This window comes from Vombatus ursinus, unplaced genomic scaffold, assembly GCF_900497805.2.
Source record: "Vombatus ursinus unplaced genomic scaffold, bare-nosed wombat genome assembly UNPS02014772.1, whole genome shotgun sequence".
NCBI classification, from domain to species: domain Eukaryota; kingdom Metazoa; phylum Chordata; class Mammalia; order Diprotodontia; family Vombatidae; genus Vombatus; species Vombatus ursinus.
The window spans coordinates 37,498,752-37,515,860 of NW_020954550.1; the positions used below are offsets into that span (position 1 = coordinate 37,498,752).

The 17,109-nt window shown below is 35.3% G+C and overlaps 1 protein-coding gene across 2 annotated transcripts in view; it reads left to right on the top strand.

The window, feature by feature from the left end:
- The first annotated feature begins 2,215 nt into the window (after positions 1–2,215).
- NUP155 (nucleoporin 155) overlaps positions 2,216–17,109 on the top strand; it is a 50,032-nt gene continuing 35,138 nt past the window's right edge. For both annotated transcript variants that reach the window (XM_027863601.1, XM_027863602.1), the window contains exons 1-9: positions 2,216–2,378; positions 5,169–5,306; positions 7,129–7,225; positions 8,659–8,729; positions 9,826–9,918; positions 10,623–10,789; positions 14,836–14,941; positions 15,677–15,750; positions 16,057–16,148. In XM_027863601.1, the coding sequence (XP_027719402.1) occupies positions 2,216–2,378; positions 5,169–5,306; positions 7,129–7,225; positions 8,659–8,729; positions 9,826–9,918; positions 10,623–10,789; positions 14,836–14,941; positions 15,677–15,750; positions 16,057–16,148 (1,001 nt within the window). The remainder of the gene's footprint in view (positions 2,379–5,168; positions 5,307–7,128; positions 7,226–8,658; positions 8,730–9,825; positions 9,919–10,622; positions 10,790–14,835; positions 14,942–15,676; positions 15,751–16,056; positions 16,149–17,109) is intronic.

The following is a 17,109-nucleotide window of genomic DNA, read 5'->3' on the forward strand; positions in this document are numbered from 1 at the left end:
CTTCAAAGATGCCTGGTTTACTGTCCACAAGTCTGGCCCACTATCTTGCACCTGGACTCAAACAATGAGCACTTCTTATTCTCAGGAGAGAAAGAGGGAGTTCTTGCTAGTCCCTATTACCAAACTTCCAACTAATCATGTTGTTCCCTACGTCTCAGCTCTGTAACCAATCATGTTGCCCTCAACTCTGTGATGTCACCTACCTTGTTCTTTTCTTTGTTCTGTACTCCTCAAAACCTGTAAAAGGGGAACTGTTCTTTTGCTTGGGGTCTTTGGCATAAATGGAGGCAAACCATCAACCCATTTATTGACCCTGCTAATAAACGTTATCTTGCTTGGAGAATTGCCCCAGTTTATCCTTTTATTTAATTTCACCTGTGACACTCCCCTTCATTTACTCTGAGATCCAATGAAACTTGCTTCATTGCTATTTTTCCAATGGGACATTCCATCTCCCAACTCCATGTATTTTCACTGGCTATTCCCTCCTCATCTTTGCCTGCTAGCTTTCCTATCTTCCTTCAAGTACCAGTTAAATTCTTACATCCTGTAAGAAGTCTTTACAGTTCTTCCTTAATCTTAGCACCTCTCTTCTGAGAGTACCTCCAATTTATCATATATGGTATATATATGTATTTGTGTATGTACATATATATGCATATATATATAAAATTTATTCATAATTGTATGTTATCTCCTTCATTGTACTCTGAAAATCCATCTTGATTCTTCAACACCCCCCTCCCCAACTTACTGTTTTGTATAATACATTCTATTTTTTCATTCAAAAAATAAAACCCCCTTAATAACCTAAGTTTCATGAGGTCAAGGATTGTTCCATTTTTGTCTTTGTATCAACCACACATAGCACAGAGCCTGAGCCCAACAGGTTTAGGAATGCTATTGATTGATCTGTATTCATATTGTTTCCCCATAGACAAACATCTTGAGGGCAAGGTCTACTCTTTCTAGTTTTGTGTCATGGTATCCTCAGCTTCAAGCAACAATGTCTACCTAGCTTATAGTAAGCAGGCCCTTGGTTAAGGATGCTGCTCAGTGCCTGTTACATAGTCTCACAGTGCTGGTTGATTTGATTTGGAAATGAAGCACTTATCTATTGGAATAATTATTTTTTAATTATTAAATTGTACTTTTGCATATTTATATGTGAAATATTTATAGGTTTATATATAGTATTTTTATATTTATGTAAAATATTTTATACACTTAAAATATATTTTATTATAAATTTTAAAGTTTGCAAGTGCTTTACAAACATCTCATTTTATCCTCACAACAACCCTAAGTATTAGGTGCTGCTATTTAATTATCCTCATTCTACAGATGAGGAAACTGAGGCAAGCAAAGGATAAGTGCAGAGCTGGGGAACCTGCAGTCTCAAGGCCACGTGTGGCCCTCTAGGTCCTCAAGAGCGGCCCTTTGACAGAACCCTAACTTCACTGAACAAATCCCTTTAATAAAAGTTTTTGTTGTGAAAAACAAACTCAGTCAAAAGGCCGCCCTTGAGGACCTAGATGGCCTCAAGGCTGCAGGTTCCCCTGCCCGGGATAAGTGAGTTGCCCAGGGTCCCACAGCGAGGAAGCCCCCGAGGCTACCTGGGAACTCCGGGCCGGTGCCCTGGGCACTATGGCGCCCCCTAGCGGCCTCGGGAGGTGCCGGGATCCCAGCCCAGCCTCGGTTCGAGCCTTGGCTCGCGCTCCTCGCGTAGCCCGGAAGCCGCCTCACCTGGCAACCGGCCGCAAGATTCCAGAGCCCAGACCCCTAACCCGCTCCCTTCTCCTTCCCCTTCCCCTTCCCCTTCCCCTTTCACTCTTCCCCCCTCCCCCCTCCTCTTCCCCCACCCTCCTTTCCTTTGTACTCCTCTTCTTTCTCTCTTTCCTCTTTCTAATTCACACAGGCTCCAGCCCCGCCCCTCTCACCTCTCTGCCCTCCCCGCCAAAATCACGGCCCCCTTCGACTCCTCCCCTCCCCCTCTCTTCTTTCTTCCGGCAACGGAAGGGCCAAGAGGCGGTCCTACGGAACCGGAAATACGTCACTGCCGGGCGCCGCGGCGCGCTTTTGACCAGCGGTTTGGGGCTGCACACTTCTCCCGGGCTTCTCCCTCTCTTTCCTCTCTTTCTTTTCAGATCTTCTACGGATTTTTGTTGCCAAAGCAGTGACGGCGGCCCCGCCGGTGCAGACCGGGTAGCTGACGATGCCGTCCTCGCTCGTGTGCCCGGCGGCCGCAGCGGTCACGCCTTCGGCGGCCGCGGCCCTGCAGGAGGCTCTGGAGAGCGCGGGGCGGCTCATCGACCGCCAAGTGCAGGATGACCGCCTCTATCCCGACCTGTCGGAGCTGCTCATGGTGCCGGCCCCAAGTGAGACATGTTTGCTCGCCTTTCCGTCGTGGCTCCCGCGCTCAGCCTCTCCCTGCTCCTACACCCCACGCTACGGGTGTAAATTCATTTCACCATTTATTAAGCTCTTAATATGTGCCAGGCAGACAAAGCCTGCCCTCATGGAGGGTAGGATGGAGAAGATGAGTAAATTCAAAGTAGGGAGTGATGCAGTCGGTGCTGTGAGGACATTTGATCAGGGAGAGGACGTTTTCAGCTGGAGGAGGCAAGCAAGGAAGGCGACACGGAGGAGTAGCATCTTACCCGAGCCTTGAAAGGAGAGAAAGATGCATAATCTCCCCCATTGCTCATACCGTGATAACCTGTCGAGTTTGGGAGAAGAGCTAGTCTTGTTTGCTGATTTAGTAGTTTAAGTATTGGAGGGGAGATTCTAGAGCTGATCAAGGTCGCGCTAGTTGGCCTCCTCAATTTTAATGTTCTGTACTGTAATAGCTTCTTCAGAAGTCTTCCATTTAAACTCTACAAGCCATTATATTCCTGCCAGAATTATTTTTCTAGTGCATAGATCTGGTCATCAATTGAGCAAACGTTTATAAAGTACCTACTCAACGCAGAGTACTATGCTAGGCAGAAATGAAAGTCTCTGGACCAGGTTACATTCCACTGAGGAATGGTAATCTGTACACAGAAAAGTAAAAATGCAAGGTAATCTGAGGAGGGAAAGACCATTCTGAGCAGTTGGGGAAGGCTTCAAGGAGCTGATGGGAACCAAGCATTGAAGAATGATAAAGGATTCTGAGGTGGAAATGCAGAGGGATTGTGTTCCAGGAGTGAATGATAACTTGTGGGAGTTCACAGAGGGAAGAAATGGCAAGTCCAGTTTGACGGAAACAAGTGTGTAATGGGAAATAATGGGAAATAAGGTTGTTAACGTAGACTAGGGTCAGATGGTGGAAGCTTTTAGGTTCTTGACTAAGGAATTTGTATTTTATCCTAGTCTTTGCTGAAAGTTAACCGGGAAGTGTCCGGGTCAAACCTATGCTTTAGGAGATTATCTTGGCAGTTTTGTGAAGAATAGATTGGTGCTGGAGGGAGACTTATTAGGAGCGTATTGGAGTGGTTTAGGTGTTGAGGACCTGAACTGGTCTGTGAGTAGGTCCAGTCCGAAATTCAGAATGGTATTTGTAGTGTATGTGTAATTCATTGGCTGACTGGTAATATCCTTCTCTTCCCTTCCATCTTTATCTCAACCCTTGTTCTCCTAATCAGCACCAACATTTATAAGAGAGCAGTACAATGGTCCTCCATTATTCTGTTCATTTCCTTCATGTCAGTAATCCACTGTGCAAGCCAGATGACAGAGGAGTTTACTCCGCTATACTGGTGTGCCGTTGCTGTTGTTCTTTCCTTTTTTGGAAATTTTCAACCTAAACTTCTAGACTTGAAGAGAGCCACAGGAGATTGACAGTTAAGACTGTGCTCCCACAAAGAACTGCTTCCTGTATAGATGTTCCTTTTCCATTATTTTGGGTCCCAAAACTGTAAAGCTGTTTGCTAGCTGTTATCCAGCATTTAACAAGTAGCTTGTATGAGTGTTATCATTAATCTGATGGGTAGTAGCAAAAATATTATGGAGGGGTATCTTATTTTTAATGTTTTATATTTTTAAAATTTTTTATTATGAATTGGACAAATGGGAACATTTCAAAATAAAAAAGAACAGAAAAAAGCATTGTATATGATGCCACAAATCAGTTACATAGAACTTTTAAAAACTTTATGTTAAATTTAATGTATTTTCAACACTGCTCTGCTTCTTTGTCCCCTTCTGTTATCTTCTGTGCATTTAAAAATATTTGACACTTTTTTCCTATTTTTTCACATTACCATCATTGCTCCTGTTTCTCAACACAGAAAAACTCTCTTCTATCAAATAAGTACAGTCAAGTAAAACAAATTGCTTCATTGGTCATATCCAAAAAGTGTATGTCTCAGTCTACACCCTCAGTCCCATCACCTCTCTTGTCAAGAGATAGCCTCTCAGTCCTAAATCTCTCAGTCCTCTGGAATCTTTTTCTGTCATTGTTTGATTAGAGTCTTTAAGTCTTTCAAAATTGTTTTCTTTATGATTTTGTTGTTGTATACATTGTTCTCTTGGTTCTGCTCACTTCACTCTGCATCATTTCACACAAGAGTACCCAGTTTTCTCTGAAATCATCACTTTCATCATTTCTTACAGCACAATAGTATTCTATTATAAATATTTCCGTACTTATAGTTCCTCTCCCTTTGTCTTCTATCTCTTTGCTTATGCTTATGTGCCTATTGAGATATCTCTATTGCAAAGAATGGCATGCTCCATGACAAAAAAATGAAGTTAATCAAAGAAAATACAAAGTTTTATCTATTCTGTAATGTTTTGTTTGAGGATCCCAACACATCCAGAACCATGTGATTCTTTCCATTGAAGAGTTTATCATGTGGTTGAGGAGATAATGAAAACATAATACAAACAGCTAGAAAATATAATCAACTTCAAAAATAGTTACAGAACATAAACATAAGGAAGTAATGGATTTTGTCAGGAAGTCTTCTGGTATTTTTATCTTCCTGATTTTAGATACAGGTATTTTATTTGCTATCATTGGCTTATGATATGAGATAAGTGGGCTTCAGGAAAATAACCTAACTCACTAGCCCTAATAACCAAGTGCTCAGATCCACTAGAAACCATAATTTTAAAAAAAAATCTTAAATGCTCCAAATAATCTTTTACTGCTCATTTTGAACGAATGATTTTCTTTTTTGTAGATTGTCCCACAGTTTCAGGCATGTCAGACATGGATTATCCACTCCAAGGACCTGGTTTGCTCTCAGTACCCAGTCTTCCAGAAATCAGTTCAATTCGAAGAGTTCCTCTCCCACCTGAACTTGTTGAACAGTTTGGCCGTATCCTATATTTATTTTGGGGGGGTGGGGGGAAAGGTGAGTGAGTCTGTGTGTGTGTCTCTGTCTGTGTCTGTGTGTGAGAGAGAGAGAGAATGAGAATTGAGAACTTTTTGTTATTTGGATTATATTCATTATTTTTTGGTTTAGTTTTTGTCATAAAAATATGTTGGTTATGCTCAAAAGTCAGTGTTGTGTATGATGTACTGAAGATATATTCCTGAAAATTATGATAAATTAAAATTTTGCAAATTGTATAATTTAAAATATATTACTGACATTTGTGAGAGATTTAAAGAAATCCCTAGTAAATCATTTTGTAATGCAAACATTTTATCCCTAATTTAGTTGTTTTGTAAGTTAGTATGCTCCTGTTCAAGTAGTCTTCGTAGTTATTCATGGATTTATCTCCAAAAAAATGACTGACTACCCTTCCTGCTACTGGAAATAGGGAGATGCTAGGAGTGAGGTGTCTATTGTATTTCCGAAGGATAACTGTATCTTGAGTGGGACAGTGAAGAGCATGTTTAGAGGATCTCCTAAATTTTAGTCTTTAAAAGTGGGGTACACATGTATCATTTTTCTGTAATATAGGTACATTCATTTTTGAGTTACTATTTTTAGAAGACTACTGTATATTTTAGTGATTTATAGCCTTTGATAAAAAACTCAAGGAATTATACAAATAATTTAACTTAAAACTTAATTGGATGTTTAAAAAGGAAAAGGAATGAATGTTTTGAAATATTGACAATAGCAGCCAAGTAATGGAAAGGAAATACAAATGGACTAAGAATAGAGTATAAATAGAAAAGTTAGCAAAAGAAAATTTGTTTCTTCTAAAATTTCTAGTCTCAGTTCTTGTGAAGTGCCTAAAAACAACATTTTATTATGTTTTATGTGTCTCACACTCCAGCCCATCTCAATTTTTAAATTTACATTTAACACAATTATAATACTTGAAAATTTTTTTTTATCAGAATTGTCCTATGGATTTCATTTTCACATTTCCTGGTCCCATTAGTTTATATAAGTTGTTCCCTTTTAGCACAGAACAATTTATTGTGTTCCCACTTATAAAGACTTCAAACTCTTATTTAGCATCTTTATTACTGTTCTTATTTTACCGAGAAGGAACCTAAGACTCAGAGATTGAATAATTTAATCTGTGGTTACACAACTAGTAATAGTTTGGATTTATAGTTCTTTCTGACTATAAGTTCAGTTCTCTTCCACTCAACTGTTGCACCTCTTTGTGAAATTGACACCTATTCATGACTTCCAAATGCCATACATAGTTGTATCCCAATTAGTGTGAACAATAAATCCCCTTGAAGTGGTTGCAGGTATTTTAATTTTTCAGTCAAAATTATTTAAAATATGTAATTAGTTACAACATAGTAGAAATATGCAGTACAATTTCAAATAATGCAACCAATACAGGGTGATTCATTATTTGCATTAATCAGAAACTACTTGTACATAATTTTCTCCCCTTTTTTCATGAACAATTTTTCTTATATTAAGCTTTGATGTAAAAATGTGTGGTACATTTTAATTGATACTTTTGATTAGTTAGTTAATGAAATTAAATATCACAAAATAGATATACCATATGTTACTTGTTCTAAAGGATTACCAAGAATTTTTCTGCTTTAAAAATTATGATTCTTAATTGAAGATAAAATCTTCTAATACTTCATAGGTTATTTACTCTGCATAGGGTGTGAAGAAGTTATAACTTATTTAAACAGCTTTTTAAGGCTTTTGAAACAGATTTGGGGTGAGATCAAAACATTTAAACCTTACATCTATAATGCTTCAGATATGCAGTGTAACTGTATGATGGGGGTGTTCCCTGAAATTGGGAGGGCATGGCTCACTATTGACAGTGACATATTTATGTGGAACTATGAAGATGGGTATGTATGTTTTGAGTACATAAGACAAATGAGATTCCTCTGACCTTGAAACTAGGAATCTAACACCTACAGTGTACTTCTGTTCTTTAATTGCAGTATTCTCCTATACCTTTCCTAATAATTGATAAGAGAAGTTAAAGAAACTCCTTTTTAAAAACTTACTGTTTGGTTCCCCAGTGAGGCATCAGTTCATACTTCCTCCAACAGCTGTCTTTTTTAAACAGATCAGGCTATCCAGATCACATTGTGACAAAAAATAGAGATTATCTTTAGTTAATTTTGGTATAATCATCGAACTTAAAGGTCTAACAAGGACCATAGTGATGCTATAATGCAACTCCCTCATTAAAAATGAAGGAAATTGAGGAACAAAATAATACAATTGATTAGTCGCCTGTCTTCTGACTTTTAGTCCAGTGCTTTGCTACACTTCATTGAAAAAGCTTAATTTGAATATAGTTCCACCTTGAAGAAATGGAGAAGACCCATTACATACAAGCAAAACACCTGATATAAGTAAAATACAGAATTACTGGAAGGTATAGAGCATAGGAAATATTTCATGGTCAGTGTACACATGTAATCTCCAAGTGATTTCTTGGATTGCTGCCCTTTTATTGTTGGTGGATTGAGCACAATCCAGAGTTAATCCTTTAATGCTTAGCTATAGAGTTGGATGAATATGTTAGTTTTTATTTTGCTTTAGGGCTCATCTTTGGGGTGAACACTGGAGACATGGTCCTACATTGTATGCTGTTGGCCCTGTACATCCTCATCAGACATTTACCTTTTTTTTCTTTCTTTCCCTCCATCTCTCACCCTTCCATTTCTAACACTCAAATCCCAACTTGGCCACTTAGATGTGGAATGTTGTGATGACTAATGTATCCATAAACACTATGTTTCTATAGTGAATGGGTTTCTTCTGTTTTCCTATGGGCATTTAAATGCATTATGTCTTAAACATTTCTGAGGAAAACATTTGTACAGCTCTTTATTATAGATTGTTTTTTTGAAACAGTGTACTTTGCAGAAGCTTAGTGCAAGACTGGTAGATTTAAATACAAATTGGAAGTTCATGATTGCCTATTTATTTTGTTGTTCAGTAATTTTTCATTTGTGTCTGACTCTTTGTGACTCCATTTGGGGTTTTCTTGGCAAAGATACTAGGGTTGTTTGCCATGTCCAACTGAGGCAAACAAAGTTAAGTGATTTGCCCAGGGTCTTGAGGTCAGATTTTAACTCAGAAAGATGAGTCTTATTGACTCCAGGATGCTATCCACTGTGCCATCTAGTTGCCTTGTTGCTATAAATATTAATTACTCTGATTTTTGTAATTAATAAAAGTAGTTAAAGATTTACTTAGTAAATAATTTGTATATTAAAAGAATTGTTATTAATACTTGTATAACTTTTCTTTCAACTATTGGCAGAGGGGACCTTGCCTACTTTGATGGTCTTAGTGAAACTATTCTTGCTGTGGGTCTTGTCAAGCCAAAGCCTGGTAAGAAAGTGGATATCACATACATACACACACACTCTTGTGTGTATGTGACTCCAGATGGTTAGAATCCATATGTAAATGCTTTAAATGAGGTAGATTTTCTTTTGAATCCTTGTTCTTAGATTACGCTGATTAAAATTAAAATAATTTAGACATAAGACATCTTCATTGTAAGTGTGAAAATAACTTAATTTTAACCAGTAACTATTAATATTTTTATCTGAAATATTTTAGATTTGTTCCTCTTTCCTTATGGTACCTAAATATTTGTCATTTAAAGTTGATTGGAGGTGGCAGTATTTTAGATTTCTGTTTAATGTAATTTTCCGGTATGTTAAAAACAAATTGTTAAATGTGCCATTGTTTCTAGTGGCTACATTGTTCCTTTGGATTTTGAATCTTGCGTCTTGAGATTGCTAAATGAAATTCATAAAATCCCCGATCATTTTACCTCATGTCTTTCAACCTGTCTTCTCCCCCAATCCCTTTACAATTGGGAACATTTTATCTCATGTCCTCCATGTCTTCAAGATGTTAATTAACATTGAAGTAACTATAAGTTCCCTGAAAGGAGTTTATTTTAAGCGGGGAATAAACCCCAAACTTTCCCAAAAAACCTGAATTCTATATTTTAGGAATGGAAGTCATTTTTAAAGATAAATCATGATGTATGCTTACCCTCTATAACTGTTTTTCCCACACATAACCTGCCAAGTGAGTGTAGTTTAAAAAAATACAGGTTGTTTTAAAATTACCAGGAATTGTATTTATGTATTGTGTTTTTGATCTATCACTGTTATGCAGCTCTCAATCTGAATGTTAATTCATGTTAATGTTAGCAAAGATTCTCTCCCAATGTTTGCTTTTCAACTCTTATTCAGCTAAATGAGACTGATTATTTGTGATCGCAAGTTACTATAATTTTTGAATGTCATGTGTTAGAAATAATACATATTTTAAGTCAACATTAGTTGGACTAGAATCAGATAATATTATGAAATTTACTATACAAAGAGTAGGTGTTTGTTTTTATTTAAATAAACTCATGTTCTTCTTCCTCAAGAAAGATCTCTATCTGAATTTGTCCTCTTAAAAGGTATTTTTCAGCCTCATGTAAGACACCTCCTGGTTCTGGCCACCCCTGTAGATATAGTGATTCTAGGACTCAGCTATGCTAATTTGCAAACAGGTATGTATGTAGATTTATTGTGTCTTAAATGAAAATATTTTGAATGGTTTCATATTTTAATTTGAAACTAATCTAATGACAATATTAACTTCATTGGCTCTTTAATTGGGAAGAGTATAGCATTTCCCCATATGTTTGGGTTAATTATGGTCTAATTTCTCTGCCTAACATGTAAATGTCCTGATTAGTTCAGAATTTAGTGGTGAGTCCTGGTCCTCGTGAATCCTAATACTTGTTTTAGAGTCAAGATTTTGTGATCTAAACACAGACACTTGTTTGAAAGAACGGATCATTTTAGAAGTGCATTTTAGTTGATGTGATGCTTAATTCTTTGAATTTAGTATATGCTTAAAGCATAATTCTATGTTCCTATCGATTTAGCCCATCTCAGACTTTTTTCCAGATTTGTCTGGCAAATGATTTCATCATGTACTTAGGGATTTCTTCAAATATCTTAGATGCTATTTTACTTGAGTATCAAGTAATTAATAAAAGAAATAAATATTTCTTTTTCCAAATCATAAAAATATTAACCTGCCTAACACATTTTAAGTCTGACCAATTATAAAACTCTTCAGGTCTATCTATAATGAAATCCATTATTCATGACAATATGTGATTGATTATACTTTAAAACCAAAAAAGCAAAGTGGATATTTCTCTTGGAGTTATAAAATATTTCATTGTTTTTTGACTTGAACTAGGTGTTGGAGTCCTTAATGACAGTATGTCTGGTGGAATGCAGTTACTTCCAGATCCTTTGTATTCACTACCCACTGACAATACTTATCTTTTGACAATTACTTCTACGGACAATGGTAGAATTTTTTTGGCTGGAAAAGATGGCTGTTTATATGAAGTAGCATACCAAGTAAGTATTCAGTTTTAGGAAACTAGACACAATTGTCAATCTCTTGATTAAGGTGCTGGGGATGGCTAGATTTCTTGAGATATTTTATTTTGAAGATTGTAGTAATCATATGAAAATGAGAAATGTTCTGGAATTAGTGTCTTATATTAGAGAAAGAATATAGAAAGATGTGCTTAGGAAGGTTTTAATTTGCTCTTCTAGGGTAAAAGATAAAAATCTTAAGAGGACAGAGAAAATTTTTCTTAAATTAAGTCTTAGCAAAAGGGAAACCTACCCCTATAATGTTTTTCCCCCAGTTTCTTCAAATTCCACTCTCCTGGCTTTCTAGAATCTTAGGTTATTTTCTCTAATTAGGGGACATATGATTGAAGAATCAGAATGAAAATTGATTTGTAAGCATATATATGAATCATTCTTTCAATCAATCCATAAACATTTATTAAGCTTCTACTATGTGCCAGGCACTGGTGCTAAGCACTGAAGTTAGACAAAAAGACAGGCTCTGTCCTCAAGGAGCTTACAATCTTTAAATTTAAGTCCAAATTAATTTATTTTTAACAATTGTGACTCTTCTTTAGTGATAGGTTGTGTTTTCTCAAAAATTGCAGAAATTGATTAAATAAAATGTTTCCTTGTCTAATCTTCATTGATTTGGCAGAGTCACAAAATGTTTGAGTTAAGAGGAACTTAGAGTTTATCTGGTCCACCCCTTCCTCATTTATTTTTCTTTCTTCCTTTTTTTTTTCTTAAAGTTTTACTGATGGCACTTGTTTTTTAGATCATAGTAATTTCCCAGTATATCCCCATCTCCATTGACCCCTTCCATGTAACAGAAAAACAGTTGAGCAGAACAACTTGACAAGAATTACAGCTGACAGTGTATGTACCATTCTGTCTTCTGACTACCAAGTAGAAGGAAGTGTTTCACATCTGCCCTCTGGGAATAATTTGGTCAGTTCAGTTAATTTGAATCACTCTGCCTCTTACTGTTTTTATTTACATGTTATAGTCATATTTTTTTCTCCTTGTTTTACTTTTTTTTAGTCTCTCAGTTCATATGTTTTTTCATGTTTTTCTGAATTCTTTATACTTATTTTTTTAATGATACAATCATTCTGTTATCTTGATATACTGCTGTTTGTTCAGCTGTTCCCCAGTTTGATGGGAACCTACTATGTTTCTAACTTTTTGCTATTATAAAAAGTTCTGCTATAATTATTTTGCAATTATATGTAGGGCATTTCTTTCTGTCTATGACTTTCCATCAGGTATATGCCCATCAGATTGGAGGATATGAATAGTTTAGTGACATTTCTAATTTCAAGTTATTTCCAGCATGGTTAGTTAGACCAATCCATAGCTTCACCAATAAGCTTTTAGTGTGCCTGTCTTCCCAAAGCCCATCCAACATTAACTATTTCTGTCTTTTCTCATCTTGCTATTTTGGGTATAAGGTATAAGTTCAGAGATTTGATTTGCTTTTCTTTTATTAGTGATTTGAAGCATTTTGCTATATTTGCAGTTTATAATTTACATGTTTTTAAAAATACATTTTTTTTGGATATCCTTTTTTTTTTTTAAATTTTTTTTGGCATTTGGGGTTAAGTGACTTACCTAGGGTCACACAGCTAGTAAGTGTCAAGTGTTTGGTGAGGCCAGATTTGAACTCAGGTCCTCCTGACTTCAGGATTGGTGCTCTATCCACTGCGGCACCTAGCTGCCCCTTAAATATCCTTCGTACATCATCTAAGTTTCTTCTACCCCTACCCTCTCCCAGAAGATCATCCCTTGTAACAATTTTTTTTAAAGTGTAAGAAAAAAAAATCTGGAAAACAGATCAGTATGTTGAAAAATTCTGTATGACTATATGTAGAGTTCCATACTTCTGGACACTTTCCCCCCCAACCTCCCAAGTGTACAAAAGGAATGTGTATGTTGGGGAAGGGGTGGTTATCTGCTCATCTCTTCTTTGGAGTCTAATTTAATCTTTGTAATTTTGCAACATTTACTTTTTGTGATGGTGGTTCTTTACATTTACGTTGTGGTAGTCATCGTATACATTGTTTTCTTGAGTCTGCTTATTTTACTTTGTTTCACTTCATATAAGTCTTTTTATGCTTTTTTATATCATTGTTTTTGTCTTAACAACACAATGCTGTCACATTCGTGTACCACAGTTTATTTAGTCGTACTCCAATGGATGAGCATCTACTTTGTATTCAGTTCTTTGTTATCATAAAAAATACTGCTATATATAGTGTGGTGCATGTGAAACTTTTTTTTTCTTGGCGAGGCAGTTGGGGTTAAATGACTTACCCAGGATCTCACAGCTAATAAGTGTCAAGTGTCTGAGGTCGGATTTGAACTCGGGTCTCTCTAACTCCAGGGCCAGTACTCTATCCATTGTGTCACCTAGCTGTCCTGGTACTTTTTTATTAGTGACCTTCTTGGTATATATTCCGTGTGGTGGAATTTGTAGGTCAAAGTGTATGAACATTTTAGCCATTTTATTAATGTAATTCCAAATTACTTTGCAGATTGGTTGTGCTAATTCACAGCTCCACCAGCAGTGAATGAAGTGCTGATCTTTGTGCAATTTCTCCAACATTTTTGCATTTCTTTTTAAAATGTGTGGTTTATATCCTTTTATTTATTTATATCTTAACTTCATATTGAAGGACATTTCTTGATCTTATGTAATTGTTTCAACCTGTTATATATTTTGGATATCAAACTTTTATTAGAGATATTTAATGCCAGGTATTTTTACTCATTTGACAGCTTCTAATACTAGCTGAGTTGATCTTGTCTATCAAAAGCTTTTGATTTTGTAATTTAAATTGTCTCTTTCCTCTTTTAGAATCTCTTCTATTCCTTTAATGCTTAAGAATACTCCCACTAACCTTATATCTAAAAGGTGCTTCATTTTACAGAGAAGGAAATGGATAGATACATAGAGAATGATCCAACAGGTGGTGGGATAAGTAGAATCTGGATCTCCAAATCCTATCTAGGGCATTTTATACTACTTTGCATGATTTCCCCATAGAAAACCACACTGGGAAGTTACAGAAAGTAATCATAATCAAATGATTCAGAATTGTAGCACCTTTTTACAATATTCAGCATATTGACCCTCAGTAATATTGATTGACTAAAATTTTTTAAAGTATAGAACCATGTATGTGACTTTCCCCACAATACTCCCTTCTTTGAAAGAACTCTACCTTGCCTAAAATGTCTTAAGCATGTTAAGTTTTTATTGTTGTTAGCTTATTTTCCAGAAGTAATAATAATTTCCTTGGGATATAAAGTCAGCAAGAGAATTACTGAATCAGAAAATCAGTAATGCTAAGAATTACAAAGAATTTAAAGTTTTTTTCTCAATAATTCTAGATTATTTTCCAGAATGGTTGAATATCTAATGCCTTTTCTGATCCCTACCCTCAATTGTTAGTGTTTCCCCTCAAAATGACCTTGTATTTATTTTATTTATACTTTTTGTGTATGTATCTTTCCTTTTTTCACTGCTCATCCTACTGCGATCCATCACTAGTGAATATGGGCCTTGTTCCCTACATTTCCATAACACTGGATTTCTCCACCTCCATTTCCAAAGGCACAGACCTCTGGGGAGATTTGCTGCCACTGATATAATTGGGTCTTTACTAAAGGAATTTATGTGAAATGGAGGTAGCTAAGAATCCATAAACGTCTTAGAATTGTGGTGGTGTTTGTTTTTGTTTTCGTTTTTTTTTAATATGTATATCCTCTTCATTACTGCTTAGTTAAGAATTTTCAAGAAAATATAAAAATTAGTTTGCCAGTACAAAGCATTTCCATACCAACACTTCCAGGAGAAAAATAAAGATGACACATATGGGGAAACAGCTGTTCTTTGGCTGTTTTAATGACATATCCTACAGCTTTTAGTTTTGAACAGTCCTTTGTAACCATTGACATTTTGTGCAACAGATATGCAGTTAAAATTCAATAATTATTATGGGGGAGCTAACATAGAATTACAATCTTTTATATTCCTCCAGGCAGAAGCTGGCTGGTTTAGCCAGAGGTGCAGAAAGATAAACCACTCAAAGAGTTCACTTTCTTTCCTTGTTCCATCTTTGCTGCAATTCACATTCTCAGAAGATGGTAAGAAACTATTAAAGTCACAGATTTTACAGCTATACTGAAGATAGTAAATCAATGTTTTATTGGCAAATCCTCATCCTTGCATGAAAAACTGTTGTTTACGTTGATTTTACTAACATATGTCTGCTAGTATTGTGGAGATTCTTTACACATTTTCTTTTACAATATTGTGGGTATGGTTGCTAGGTTCACTAAAAGCTAAATAGACAGGCCAGAAGAAATTGCCAGAAAAATAAAACTACATAGTAATTTAAATAAATACTTGTGAGTACAGGTGAAAAATTGAATTGCTATTTTGTATTGTCTAGAAAGACTTCTTAGGGGGAAGTTGGTTTAGAACTGGGCTTTTCATGAACTATGAGATACCTACATGTTAACTAAATGAAACTCATTTCTGTGAAGTAAATCAGTGTATTTCTGGAAATTTTTGGCTGTCTTCATGGAAAAGAAATGGGTAAAAAAGAAAAATACAAGTCATCTAAAACTCAGTGCACATAGTACCTTATATTTATTTAAGTGGGGCTTTAAATTTTTTTCCAAAACATTTTTCATCTATTTCATCAGTTTACAATTCATCAAAAACCTTCCTTGGCAAAGCTCTCCTTTAAATAGCTTGGAACCTTTGCTAAACAGTATTGGGAAGAAGGCTCTGAGGTATAGAGGTTTGGTAAAGCAAACTTACCTTCTTTTAAATGACTTGTGTTTAACTTTGTTTTTGTTTTCCCTCAAACTTAGATCCCATTGTACAGATTGCAATTGACAATTCCAGGAACATCTTATACACTCGCTCAGAAAGAGGTGTGATACAGGTAACTAAAAATATGTAACATTTTAGAGAAAGTAAAAGAAAAATTCTTCTTAGTAGAAATGATCATATTCTCAATAGGATATTGATGGATTTCTAGAGTTGTTTGCTCTTTAAAAAGACATTGCCAAACTGTTTCTTAAAATTCCTTTAATGTAGCTACCAACTTTGTCCTTTCTTTTTCCATTCTTGCATGAAAAATAGACAAAATAAGCTTAGAAAAAGTTTGAAGAAATACATATGCATGGTTTTGTGGGCCTTTTTTTCTTTGGAAGGAGGAAATTATTTGAACATAATTATTTAATTACAGGTTTATGATTTGGGCCAAGATGGAAAAGGAATATGCAGAGTTGCTTCTGTTTCACAGAATGCTATTGTTTCTGCTGCTGGAAATATTGCAAGGTAATTGAAAAAAGTAATGTTAAGTATTTAAGTTCCAAGTGTATCTGTTTGTTGTAATTATTTATTAAGACTAATAAATGAGATTGAGTAATGTCTCTATAATTAAAAAATTCATGAATTAAAATTGGGGTTATGCTTCCATTTCTGAAAAAATCTTAACTGCGTATTCCAGCTCTTAAAAGAAACAGCTAAGCCGGAGTCTCTCCTCTAAAACAGAAGAGTTGTAAAATTCAAGCAATCCCATGAAAAAGCACAGTTTTATTTACTCTTCAGTCAGTAATAAAGATTGTGATACAGATAATGAGCCTTGACCTTGGCAGTGCACACAGCTGTATTTTATGAATTTGCTACTTGTTCTTTCCTACTATTACCCTATGTTTTGTTTTTTGTTTTGTTTTTGTTTTTGTTTTTAAAGGAAGTTAATATCTTTATAGTGATGTGTTTTCTTTTCTTCTTGATACCACTCTTAGTACAGATATCTAATAATGACATTATTAGATCAAAGGATTTGATCATCTTTTATATCTTTTCCAGATTGCTTTCTAAAAAGATTCTACTAGTTTGTAATTCTACCAGTAGTGAATGAGTGTAACTTTTTCTCAGCAACCAACCACACATTGCATTTTTATTGCTTTTAATTATTTTTGCCATTTTGGTGCATAAGTTTTTCCTCAATGTGTTCCTTTGCACCTCTCTGATAGAGAAGTTAAAGTCATTTTTTTCAAAGTTATTGTTAACAATTTGTGCTTCCTCTTTGGAAAATCCTTTCATTTCCTTTGACTTTTTTATCATGGAATAGGAATTAGCTTTGTTCATATTGTTTTTATTTGCCATAAATATTTTTCTCACATATTTTTTCCTATAATTTTGTCACAAATATTTTTCACCTATATTTTTTCCATTTCCCATTTCCCCCCATATATTTCCCATATATATTCTTATAATTTTACTTTGTTAAAAT